The following is a 14091-nucleotide window of genomic DNA, read 5'->3' on the forward strand; positions in this document are numbered from 1 at the left end:
CTTGCTGCTTGCTGTTCGTTCGGTTCAACTTCAACGAACTGCGGCAAAATGTATTTTGCGCCGGAAGTGCGTCATCTAGCTTACATAAAATTCTTAACCAATAGTAACGAATTGCTGCTGCAGCGTGCTGCGCATGAAAAAGCACCTTAAGGGTGCGTCCCGATGGAGAAAGAAATAACGGAACGGAATGAGAACGGAACATTGATAGAAAAGAAATAAGATTGTTCTATCTCTTTTCTATCAATGTTCCGTTACTGTTCCGTTCCGTTATTTCTGACTTCATGTGACTGCACCCTAAGGTGTCTGACTAGCGAAGCTTCTACCGGCCGCCACTAGGAGCACCCATTTTCTTATGCATGAGTCAATGGACCAATCAAATTCTTTATGTATATGGTTTATGCGTTATGTAAAAGTCTGTGCTCCCCGCTTTAATCCTGTTAGATTTACTTGGGAAATTTGTAAACAGATCTAACAGAACGATTCTGTGATTGACTATGCGCTGATCCGCTTACGCACGAACCGCTGCATGGGACGTTATCCTAAAAAGCCTTGTGTCCACGATGCTAGAAATCGGTCCAAGATCTCGGATGAAGAAAGAATTAACTAATCACATTTGAACAATTTGGTCACATGATCATTGTAATTGGTCAATTTTTCCTTCATCCGAGATCTCGAACCGATTTCTAGTATCGTAGACACAAAGCTTAAAAGGGGTCACTGCTGAGTATTGCACTGTTGGCCAATAATGCAGCCAAGAGAAAACGCTAGGCCCATTGACACATAGAAAAACGTACGTCCGTAAACGTAATCAGTAGGTGCATCCAGAAGCATGACCGCTCACTAAGCGCTCAATGAGCTTTTTTACCTAATTGGCATATTCCATTAGATCTAAAAATATAAACCAAACAGATACAAGAGCTCACTGAGCGCTCAATGAGCAGTTGTGCTTCTGGATGCACCCAGTGAGCGAATTGACCAATCGCAGTTTAGACCGTAGGCCCCGTCGCTCACGTTCTCAACTGTGATTGGTCAATTCGCTTACTGAGTATGTGCCTTCTACAATAAAATAGACGTGTATTTTTCATAACCTGTAAGGTCTGCAAGATTTGAATCTGGTTTCATCTGATTTTTAGTCATGTACCTCTCACAGAAATATTATTCTTTAATGTGTGTTGATCTGTTGAGATTTCTGTTAACTCAACAATATAATTATCAATATGATACCAATCAATACGATATTTGGAGATTTGACGAGATGTAAATGAATTAATAAGTCGAAAAAAGAAACGAAAATAAAATAATATAAATATAATATATATTATATATCAATATAATCATCAATATGATACCAATCAATATTACGATATTTGGAAATTTCACGAGATGCAAATGAATTATAAGTCGAGAAACATCATTAAAATATATGTAATCAACATCATTTTGTTTAATTAATATTATTAAATATTATTTAACAAGACAATTAAAATTTTAAAGTATTTATTGTACATACTTTTCGTTTTCACAAAAAGTAATAAAAAGGAAAGATAAACAGATGACTATGAAATATGAATTAAAAGATGAGTTAATTTTTATAATGCATAATTTATTCTGTGTTGAGCAGATTTAAATCACTTGGTTTATTTCAATAAAGCAATTTGTTGAAAGAAAAATTTTAATGTTAGAGTGTTAGTCTAACTCTTGTCAGTTGACTTCGCATCAAATTCTGTGACAAAATCCGCTAGAGACTCCTCAAGTATTCGTAGAATGCACAGTCCATATGAATGGCCAAAAAAGATGGCCGCCTTGATTCCGAGGTACACTCTACAAGCAGCAAGTAAGATTGTCACATTTTTTGTATCTTTTGTAATATTCGGCTTCTTTCTCAAAATCGAAATGCACAAACATTTTACATAAAATTGCCTATAATTCTTTTACATTCACAATGTATGGCAGATAATATTTCGTAATTATATAACCAAACAGAGTTTATGTTATATTTGTTTTTGTGTATATTTTAGGAAAGCAGACAACATGCATCGCAACTATTGCGGTTCAGACAAATCATTACTCATCACAACCAGAAATCATCAAAAAGCCCACTACAGCTTCTTTGAAGAGAGGCACAGGTGGTCGTAGTTCCTTCAATGGGATAGTATGCACTCTGTTTGGTGCAAATGGATTTGTTGGACGCTATGTGTGCAATCGCCTTGGCAAGATTGGTACTCAGGTACATATGGAATAAAGAAAGCAGACAATAGCTATTTCTATAGTAACAGCAATTTCAATTGCAATATAATAATATAACTGAAATATAATATAATCAGCTGTTCGATTGATTGTCATGTTTGATTTGCAGTTAATAATACCGTATAGAGGTGATATGTATGATTGCATGCCTCTGAAGCTCTCCGGAGATTTAGGACAAGTCTTGTTTCATCCGTTTCACTTGCGTGACAACGAATCGAAAGAAAGCAGACAATAACTATTTCTATAGTAACAGCAATTTTAATTGCAATATAATAATATAACTGAAATATAATATAATCAGCTGTTCGATTGATTGTCATGTTTGATTTGCAGTTAATAATACCGTATAGAGGTGATATGTATGATTGCATGCCTCTGAAGCTCTCCGGAGATTTAGGACAAGTCTTGTTTCATCCGTTTCACTTGCGTGACAACGAATCGATAAGAAAATGTATCAAGTACTCCAATGTTGTTGTCAATCTAATTGGACGAGATTGGGAAACTAAGAACTTCTCTTTTCATGAGGTGCATGTTGAGGGAGCCAGGAGACTTGCTAGATTATGCAAGGAAGCTAATGTTCAGCATTTTATCCATGTGTCTGCATTAAATGTGGGCGACGAGTTTGAGGTAGGTTTTAAATCACATTCCTATTTTATATTAATTTATATAACACCAATTTGTAATTTTATACTTATTAATATTTCTGTATTAAGTCACATGTATTGAAAGGTGGTTCTAAATTTCTTCGTTCAAAATGGGAAGGCGAGTGTGCAGTGCGAGAAGAGTTTCCTGAAGCTACAATTATTCGGCCGTCAGATATATGGGGTCAAGAGGATCGATATTTAAATATGTATTCCGGCATGTGGAGACACCATTTCAAGTAATTTTGCACCGTAATAAATTCTCTAACGTATTAAAGTTATACTTTTATGATCATTGACAATATAATTTGTTCGTAGGGGTGTACCGTTATGGGAAAAGGGTGAAAAAACAGAAAAACAGCCAATAGCTGTATACGATATTGCTGCTGGTATTAGAGCTATTGCAAGAGATCCTAAAAACACAGCTGGCAAAACTTACCAGTTTGTTGGGTATGAACGAGTACAGTACACTTGTACAAGTTTATCATTATATCACGATCGTTTTCGCAACATGTGAATATTTTGTTTGCGTAGACCGAAACGTTATAAACTATCTGAATTACTTGATTGGTTCCATCGAATACGGATACGCGATCCAGTCGAAGATGGCTACAGACGAATAAACTTGAAATACGCTCCACTTTTCCAGCTTAAAGTTATTTTGAACGAATACATATCTCCTGCGTATCCACTCGGACATTTGCAGTGGGAATATTTGGAAAGGGTACGTTTTAATTTTCCTATAAGAGAACGCGCAAACTTTAATAAAGTGAGAGTTACATAATAAATTGAATAGTAATATTATTAAACTTGACATTTTGCGTTTTGCAGGAAGCTATATCTGATGCAGTATCAAATAAATTGCCAACTCTAGAAGATCTTGGCGTTACGCTAACGACAATGGAATCACGAGTACACTGGGAGTTGAAACCGCATTGTAAGGATGTACAATATATGGAGAGTGTTGGCGAGTTCGATCCTGTTCCGGATCCACCAACAGTTCCAATTCATTAATTCTTTCTAATAATATGCTAGATTATTATAATATATATAGAAAATGAAATATGTACTCTTACTGTTAATACTTGCTGTAAGGAGTATGTTGTAAATTAAATATCGCGGTCTCACAAATATACCTATTGAATTGTTTAAACATTTATATTCCACGAGTTCTGTAAGTTTTAAGTGAATATGAATTAATTTATTGAATCTTTTATCATATAACAGTAATGGTAAAGAAATTGTTTCCCATGGAGTCTTCAAAGACATTTGAAAATTGTGTAATACTTGTGGGAAAATTATATAAGACTATATTAATGTTTTATTCCATTTATTACATGACGGGGCAGTCTAACTACAATGAAAGATTACAGTTTTTAATAATCGTGTCTATTTTAAACGCTATTTCAAACATTGGTAAAAAATATAAGCTAGGTTGGTCCTCGGTTATTATGCTGACCGAAGGCCAAGCAAATCTTCCATTACGAATGGCAGCGAAACACGCTTTATATTGTGTTTTTATTTTTTTTTTTTCAATTGTAAGCATAATATAGCATTATCTTGTAACTCTGATTCAGTTCATATATAGCCTCTGGCCGCCAATGTATTTTATCTATGAAGCAATATTTTTTTTCACAAACTTGATTATGCTAAACAACAAAATGTTCTGTTGTATATATTGTTTAAATTTCCTACTTCATACTTTCTTTTTTCGTTCTTCGTACTCTCAGGTGTTTACCTGACTTAGTAATATCAAGTGAATAGAAAACGTTGGCACAATAAATATTTGTTTTATACAAACACTGTATATGCACGACTTCGCAGTACCAAATGTAACTCAGAAGCATTTCATATATCGTGGCTTTTTAGGTAGTCAGTACCTTGTCTAATTAATGCGTCAGTTTTACCGGTCTCGATAAAAATAAACTTTTGCATACGGTTTCTAATGTGTAGAACGACAAGCAGTTTCTAAGATAACGCTCACGAGATCGACATCGCAATGTCACGAAAGAACTCCACAGTAATGGAAATCCTTGTCTCGTTGATATTACGATTGACTTTTATACGCGTACAAGCGTAAAAAAAACATTTTCATATAGTAATTATTCGTCTAAAATGTGTTGAGCATGTGATACACTGTTATCCACTTTCGTCTCGAAATACGTTGCGTTCTTATAAACGGATTAAAAGGTCTTGGCAAAAAGTACCTAAAGAGCACAATCTAGTGTCATTGCAGTTATATAGAAAACGTTTACATAACTTTGTGTTCCTTAAGTTTATATTGAACTAATTTGGAACAATAAAAGATTTTGTTTCATCTCTTTTTTTTTTTTTTTAAATATGTCATTATTTTGTTTTTATAAAATCTATTTTCATCTACGGATCACTTCAAAATTATTTTGAAATTGATATTAGTTTTTCAATGAAACTAAAGATAGATTTCTACGACAAATCTCTTGCCAATTCCTTTTAAATCGCGTGATATTCCAAACAGGAGGAATTTTGGTATATCAATTCCTCTCCGATGATCTTGCGCATCAACGCAATTAATATGTGATTACTTAACCGCTAGATACTTTCATCTCATTTCCGAATTATTTAAATGATCCCTCGGTCTACACTAATGGGATCGTAAAGCAGGTGTGAACGTACAGAGGCGCATAGCTCGGATTCCTGGACCCGGAAGTAAAATTTGTAGTGGACCTATTTAATTAGAGATAAGACTCTCGCTCTCCAAAATTATATATTCATATATCCCTAGCTTCTTCAATATTATTATATCTTTGTGTCAAGATATATCATAATGCGAAATTTCGTTAGTAACTAATATTTAAATAACGATGTATATATAGATATGTGTGTAAAAAAAGATCAGAGGCCCTCTTCTTATTTATCTTGGCAGATAAATTCCGTAAATTCAATAAATTTATATTTTTGCTTTTCCTATTCAATGTCTCTAAAAAACGTACGGCGTATTCACAGAAAATTCGAAGTGAATGCGACAGCGCTGGTCCAGTATGCCAGCCATAGTTAAAGCTTGTATAATGTTTTATTTCTCACGACGCTACGCACGATCATGAATTCGCAGAATTCATTGTCTCGATTGATTGCGAAAGAAAGTACGAAAGGAATGCATATATATAGGCCTGCTATTTGTTACGCAGAGCTAAACGCGCATTTCTGGATTTTAATTTAAAAAGAAGCATGCATTTGTGCCACTGTAGGATGAAACTGCATTTAGCATCAAATGCATAAAAAACACAGATGATAATAAAGAAGAAAGCTCGAACTAACAATAAGTCGCATGCGCGACAATAACGGTATAAACAACAGTATAAAATTCTCTTGTACAATAACGAATAAATAATAACTTACATGTCAATATTTCAAATACAATAGATGAATGTACATAATAGAACTGTATAATATATATGTATATATATATATACTCGGCTTAAATTACTACCAAAAGATCAAAGAACAAAGAAATCTTTTCAACGCTAGATAAATCGATCTTCTCGATATGTGAGGATCACGTTTGTTCACTTTCATATGTGCGAGAGGATATGTATTCATTTGGCATTAATGACTAGCCGCGCTTTTTTCCCCGCTCTCGTGCAGCCGTAACGGTGGCTTTTCGCGTGAATAAATCTCTCGTTACGTCCGCGAATGTCCATACATCTCGATTCAATATTATCGAGAATAATAATTACGGGTACAAATGTTACGGTGACAGAAGCTGCTCCTTTATTGCTATCTTTTTTTTGGTTATCTGTATTCACATCCTTTCAATGGTATTTTTCTCGATTAACGATGGGAAATATCACATCGTACAACAACCTATACAAAGAGCTCTTATTCTCTCTGGATGGGACTTTTTTTGCAATGGAATATTGATGTATCACTTATTGAAACACTGAATTAAAGGTAAAAACTAATAAATCTTTCTGTCCTTTACAGTTTCGAGACCAATTTGTACTCGAGCTGTAGTTAATTCGGAAAAAAAATAGAATTTTCTTTTAAAAAATTCAAAAGAACATCTTTTAATAAGCCAGAAAACCAGCCAAACAATTCTTTAGGATTGGATTTATACTTTTTAAATGTTAAAGCAATTAATCGACAATGTTGAAAGTCTAAAATTAGATTTTTATATATTTAATCTGAAGGTTTTTTACACATCTCGGTATAATGAAAATTTCATTTATTAATTACAACTTTATAAAGATCTAGTTAAAGTTTGCGGCTTGTCAATTATTTCGAATCACGAGACTCCTCTTTCCTTTTTTTTTTTTAATGCGAATTTCTTTTATATCAGATCGTAGAAGATCAATACGATGATACTCTACAACAATAATATACCCAGGGGAAGATCGAGTAGCATTGAACAAGGATTTTTTAAGTTGTAGACGTGTGTGGCAGCATTTGTCAAGTCATTGCCAAGTGCATGCGAGAGTCAGAAGAGTTCTCTCCATACTGGAGAATAGAGGTAACGTTTATGAACTATCGTGCAATTTGTTGAGTAGCTGTCACGGAGTTACTTTACCAACCAGTCACGTTGCATTAAATGTAAGTCGAATTTCGTTTTTGGTTCACCAATATATATATATATAAACAGCACCTGTTATTCTTTAAACTGTTGGTTTTAAATCTTTCTTGTTTTAAAGCTTTCTTCGTTGCGCATTATTCGGGTGATATCGAACAATGAGATGGCGGGCGGTATCAGACAGCCATTGGCTTTTGACGGCTGATCTGCTCTATAGGGAAGATATCAGAAAAACAGGAAGAAGAAAACATGACATTAGCCGTTCAGTAAATAGGAACTAAGAAAGTGAACAATAAGAGAAACGTTTAAACAACATTCTGTTCCAAAAGTGGGAAATAGATGAATAGATGTTGAAGCGCGAGGCAGGAGATAGTCATGCACAAATAATAGGTGGCCACTTATCGAACATGTTTTTTTTTTTAAACATTTCTGTAAAATATTTCCGACACCACTCACTAATTTACAAAAACAAGAAAATATATTAGGTGTACAAATTCAGGGTTGCCACCAATTTTTAATCGTAATTTCCAGACATTTCCCTGATTTACTGATAAAATTTTGAGATTTTTCCTGACTTTGAATAATACACATTTTGCAATGTCTCTTGTATTTTTTATCGTAATACGGAAAATGTTAAATATCCTGTTGATCCAGCAATGTAACATAGATGTAACATAGACATTTTCTTCAGGAAACAAATTTCAAAAAAAAAAAGGTAGTTCAAATCAATCATAGAAGCACAAAGTAATATAAATTTATTTACAGCTATTTTATTTTCCCTGACAAGTGTGCTAAATCCCTGACTTTTCCTGGACTTCCCTGATTTCCCTGACTTGTGGCAACCCTGAAATTAGTTTGGTCCGTTTTTTGTATTCAAAAATGCATTTATTTCGAAGCAAAATGAACGAACGGATTAATTAAAGCATTGTCCATCGCTGGCTACTACTTTTTCCCAATGACTCGTCTTCGGAGGCGATCATCTTTTGGAAAACGGACCGAACTAATTTGTACTCCCAATAATAACGTTTAAGAAGACTTCCCTGATTTCCCTGACTTGTGGCAACTCTGAAATTAGTTTGGCCCGTTTATTGTATTCAAAAATGCATTTATTTCGAAGCAAAATGAATGAACGGATTAATTAAAGCGTTGCCCATCGCTGGCTACTACTTTTTCCCAATAACTCGTCTTTGGAGGCGATCATCTTTTGGAAAACGGACCGAACTAATTTGTACTCCCAATAATAACGTTTAAGAATGTACAAAATTCAACTGCTTTCACTTTTAAAAAAAAGTACGATAAGAAGAGTGTGATAATATATATTACAATTGATTTTTGCCCGAAATCTCGAAAAAAACCTAAAACATCCCCGATACCACCCGGCCTTCCCCTAATGTAATTATTCGCACGAAACGCCTTCTCGCCTCGTCAACTTTACCGAACTATGAAGACTCCGCTGCAGAAGGAAGACCTCTCTCTCTCTCTCTCGACCGATAAGCCGTAGGTGCGTATAAATGATCGTCGCTTTGAGTATGAAAATTGCGGAATGATAATTAATAGAAAAAGGAAAACGGAAGAGGAGTTGCAAGTACGCTCATCGGAAGAAGTTTGTCGAGAACAGGAAGACGATTAATAGCAGTGCTGAGAAACGGGACATCTCGACGACGCCTGAGCCGAGATTGTCCTGGACCACGTTATCGTGGCATCGCGCGACGAGGTCGAAGTCGACGACGTTCATGGGCTTGCCGTTGTACTCGAACGGCGAGATGCAATAGTTGCGGCGTTGAAACTCGACGCTGTTACCGCGGGCGAAGTCGCTCTCGAGGACATTGTGCGCCTGACAATCACAGGGGAAATGATTGTCGACCGCGGTGACTGTGTTCACCTCGAGTACGACGTCCTTGGCGTGGCGCGGTGCCTCCAGCACGTGATTACCGTGGAAACGCAGGACGTTGATGTAGTTCTTGCGACTCAGGTACAAACGTTCGATCAGGTCGATTTTGTTGTTGAGCATGTTGAGATTACCGACGTGAACGAGGCCGGTGAACGCGTTCCTCTGCACCACGCCGAGGTCGCTCTCTTGGATGTGGATCGAGTGCACGTGCGAGAGGCCGCGGAAGGTATAGGCCTGCAGCCCGAACAGATCCATGTAACTGAGCTTGAGCTGGCCGACGTGCTGGAGACCGTCGAAGGCGTCCTGCTCGATCGTGCGGATGCCGGACGGGAAGATGAGGTTGTTGACATTGGTGAGGCCGGCGAACGCGTGGCTGCGAATCGTCAGCAGGGGATTGTTGCTCAACAGGATCACGTTCACGTTCGACGTGCCGGCGAACGAGTAGCCCTCGACGTAGCGAATCTTGTTGTTCGCCAGCACCAACACCGAGACGTTCTGCAGCGCGGCGAACGAGAACTTCTCGATGCACGGCAGCGGGGTGTGCTGGATCGACAGGTCGCGCAACCGATTCAAGCCGCGAAACGCGAACGGTCGGATGGAGGAGATGTTGTTGCCGTCCAGGGTGAGCTTACGCAGCACCCGGAGACCCGCGAACGCGTCACCCTTTATCACCGGGAAGTTGTTCTTCGTCAGCGACAGCTCCTCGACGCTCTCCGGTAGCTGCTGCGCCGGGATGTCCTCGAGGCCACCTGTATTGCAGAGTACCTGCAACAGAATTCAGCCGTGTTTCCTTTCACAGAGGACACGCGCGCAAATATGGAAATCGTTCGGTCGGAATCAGACTACGCATTGAAAATTGAGATCGAAGATCGAAAATTGAAATTTTCACCTATTATTTTCATTAGCCAAAATTCAATCTTTCAATCTTTCCAATCTCAATTTTCAATGCGTATAGTCTGATTCCGGCCTTACAGTTATACCTACATACACTGCCTATATTGTGACGTTTACAACAAAAGCTGAGATTACACTGTAAAAAATAAAGTGTCAATTTTAACTCAAAGGCGTTGAGTGGATTTTCTGAGACGCGCAAAAATGTTAAAATTAACATTTTTGCGTCTCTGAGTTAAAATTAACACTTTATTTTTTACAGTGTAACAACATTTTCAAAATGTCATTTTAACCGATTGGATATTTTATTTCCTCGGGTTTAAAGACCTCGAACGTTATCCCTTTAAAACCTGCGAGAATTTCCGAAAAATAATGAATACACGGTTTCGCTTGAAATTTTTTTTCTCTCTCCCTTTTCGGCTCTCGTAAATGATTATGAAATATTAGAGGGGGAGAACCGCGCGTGTTCGAGCGAAATTAAAAAGCGTGTTACGAGAGATGTTGCTTTCTACCTGTTTTGGAGAAAGGCAAATACATTCTGGTGGACAATCCCGGCTTCTCGTCGTCGTAATCTCCAGGTCGGAGGTATACGTCAAGTTCACTGCTGCTATGCATAGCAGATAGTAAGTGCAGATCTGAGAAATGAAAATACGCGCATTATATATGTATTAAGTATGTGAAAAAATATCCTGTACATTCATTCACATGCTGAATATGTGCAACCGTTTTTAAATCCAACGAGAGATTCGTATCTCTCTAATATCGAATGTTTTCACTTCTAGATAACTTTATCTACGAGATATCTCATGAGTTATCCGTAATTTATGAAAGTGAAGAAATTGGGCGTAAGAAAATAGAAAAAATAATCTCTGAGAAAATAAGAACCAGAATAATTAAAGGAACAAATGAAAATAAATATAGATAAATATTTTTAATAATTGTAATCGTTTCAAGAAAAAGAGGAAAAATTTAAAAAGGCAACAAGAAAAGTATTTATTGAGCATTTTTAAATCAAATCGTATTTAGAAAGGTTGGTTATTAGATCAGTGCGCGTATAATTTGCCAAATATGAAATAGACGTTGAAGTGAAATTGGGGCAAAATTGTGACAATGATTTGAGAATGTACTCTTTTTTCATTATTTAAAAAGACATTTGTCAATCTCTCTTTTCGGCTTTTCAATATAGAGTCCGAATGAAAATAAGATACTCGCGCACCAACCTAACATTTATTTATTCGAGCATCACGTCAGCAATGCCGGATCGTAGGCCGATCGAGACAACGCATGCAAACGCATGAAACGCGGTGCGTATGCACCGCAACCGCATGCCGGGCTGCGTACCTGCGCCCTGCGATACATCAATCCCGGGATTTTTACGGCGCATGCCTCGGCATATCCGGGGTGAGAACGTCACGCGAGGCGATGTAGGCGAGATGCGTGAGTGTGTGTGTGTGTATATATATATATATGTGTGTCTCTCTCTCTCTCTATATATATATATATATGTCTAAGGACGAAACGAGAGCATCGCCGACGGAGAGTGTCACACGACGCGTATAACACTACAACGCACCAGCGGCCGCCGAGGCGTTTTTTCTCTTCCACCCCCGGAATGCCCACGCGCGAGAACACACACGCACCCCCTCGCGCACGCACACCCGCGAGCACGCACGCACGCACGTGCGTATCTGCCCGCGCGAGAATCCGCGTACGGTTCGCTCTCGCCTTCCCCTCTCTCTGCCCCGCGGACGGTTTCGCGACGGTGACGGTTCGACGCGGGACCGCGACGACAAGGTAGACGACGAGGTGGTGAACAGCGACTTGAGCGAGGAGGACGACGACGACGACGACGAGCGGGCGGAGCGAGATTTCAGCATCCGCGCGCGCGGCCGCATTCGCCGGCTGGGCTCGGGGCTTTATTTCTCCTCGGTTCACCCTCTCGACAACTCGGCCGCCCCCCCCCTCCCCTCCCCACCTGCCGTCGTCCGAAGACTCGAGCGCACTGCGCAAGCCCATAATTATTCTCCCCGCGCGCGTATCGAGGAATGAGGCTTATTAGCGGGACGTAACTGTGTTTTCTCCCTGTGTCCCGTCCCTTTCGCCTACCCTCTTTTCCCCGCATCTTTCTCTCCGTCGCGCTGTACCCCCGCGATCCCTCTCTGTCGAGAATCCGAAACTGCGCGCTGCGAGAGGGCCACGCGCGAGTCGCTTCGTCGTTTAGAGAGCTTCCTCGACGTTGTACATACCTGATGCGCTCGGAGAATTCGATTAAAGCTCACCAACCCCCCCCCCCCCCCTCCCCCACCTCATTTGTTACCGTCTCATTTCTGTTTTTGCGAAAATCCTTCCTCGCGATCGTTTGTGTGCGTTTCTTCTTCGCTTATTTATACTTAATTCTATGTGTATCAATTACCGCGAATACCGTCTTTTATTTCCCTCGCTGTTCGGATCAACAATTTTATTACAATAAAACGATTCCTATTATTAAAGTTCTCTCTCTCTCTCGCTCGTCAGACTTTTTAAAAATAATAAACGTTTGAAAAATAAATATAATATTGCACATGTAAGTTGTTCAATCTCAATTTGCGCAGATAATCAATCGTGTCTCAGCAGAATCGTGCAAATTTGTAATTGCTTATGATGCTGGCAACTCGCCATACATTTGTCTTCAACGATTACGGATCTACCAACATTGTGGCGACAATGTATATATGTACATGTATTACCCAGCAGTTTAATGGCAAGATAGCGGAATCAAAGTTACCTTGGCAATACGATAGCATTATGTTACCCAATAGATTATTATGACAACAAATTATATGTGGCAATAGCGTGAATTTTGATGAAGATTTTACAGTTGTTAGCAAATTGCTACCTGCATAAAGCTGTGATACCTTCATATCGCGTGAAGACATTAGGAACTTATCAACGAAATGTTGACTCACAATCGGTTGCAGCAATTCTGGTGGAAAGTCATATTTGTATTTGCCAACAATAAGATATTTCTGTCTTAGGCGATATCTACGAGGAGTAGGGTTGGGTAAGTTAATATTTTTTTTAACTGAATAAAATTAAACTTAATGGCTTTACGAAATTAATTGTATATTGTATTGTATTGTATATTGTTTATTGTGCATATAAAAATTAATAAAGTTAAGTTAAAAGTTGTAGGAATAAAAAATTAACTTAATGTAAGTTAAATCAATATTGAATTATCTCAAGTTGAAAAAAATAATATTTTTCAGATCAAAATGTCCTAATTTTTCTTAAAATGAGATTAAATAACTACAATATAGATTATTAGGTTTACTTTTTAATAAATCTTAAGCCATAAGAAATTGATCCATTAAGTTCGAATACGAAAAGAATATTTGACTGTAATTAGTCAATTTCTTATGACTTAAGACTTTAAAACACTTAATGTAGATTCGGACTAAGGTTTATGACGTAATAAGGCATAAACGCATAAGCCAATTTTCGAGGGCTGTATTAGCATCTTAAGACTTGAGATTTAGACTATGTTCGAACTATGGATTCCGGCCTTAGTCTTATTATATCTTATTATTTTTCTAAGATATTTAAAAGAGACAAAAAAATTCTTTAACTTAAAAAAAAAGAGTTAAAAAGTTAACGTTTAAAAGTAACTAAGTTAAGTTAAAATTTAATGCACTTAAAATCAGGGAATGGAAAGTTACTTTTTAAAAGTAACTAGTTACAGTTACTCGTTACCGAGTAAAAAATGTAACTAGTTACAGTTACAGTTATCGCTTTTTAAAAGTAACTCGTTACAGTTACCGTTACTTGAAAAATAACTTTTCGTTACTTTTCCGTTACTTTTTTAAAATCAATTTAAAAATGTACTTTTGCATTTTTTTTTT

At 37.6% G+C, this 14091-nt stretch overlaps 2 protein-coding genes across 2 annotated transcripts; one reads left to right on the forward strand and one right to left on the reverse strand.

The window, feature by feature from the left end:
- Positions 1–1774: 1774 nt before the first annotated feature.
- On the forward strand, positions 1775–4019 carry ND-39 (NADH:ubiquinone oxidoreductase subunit 39). Its single transcript, XM_018537526.1, has 7 exons — positions 1775–1834; positions 2019–2227; positions 2581–2874; positions 2961–3127; positions 3207–3338; positions 3423–3612; positions 3720–4019. Exons 1-7 carry the CDS (start codon positions 1795–1797, stop codon positions 3900–3902), a joined length of 1215 nt encoding a protein of 404 aa, XP_018393028.1. The 5' UTR covers positions 1775–1794; the 3' UTR covers positions 3903–4019.
- Positions 4020–8771: 4752 nt separating this feature from the next.
- On the reverse strand, positions 8772–11672 carry LOC108772078 (chondroadherin). The gene is made up of 3 exons (XM_018537533.1): positions 11555–11672; positions 10726–10848; positions 8772–10087 (listed from the first exon to the last, which is right to left on the reverse strand). The coding sequence occupies exons 1-3, from the start codon at positions 11570–11572 to the stop codon at positions 9023–9025; spliced, it is 1206 nt and encodes a 401-aa protein (XP_018393035.1). The 5' UTR covers positions 11573–11672; the 3' UTR covers positions 8772–9022.
- Positions 11673–14091: the final 2419 nt, after the last annotated feature.

This window comes from Cyphomyrmex costatus, unplaced genomic scaffold, assembly GCF_001594065.2.
Source record: "Cyphomyrmex costatus isolate MS0001 unplaced genomic scaffold, Ccosl1.0 scaffold176, whole genome shotgun sequence".
Lineage (NCBI taxonomy): Eukaryota > Metazoa > Arthropoda > Insecta > Hymenoptera > Formicidae > Cyphomyrmex > Cyphomyrmex costatus.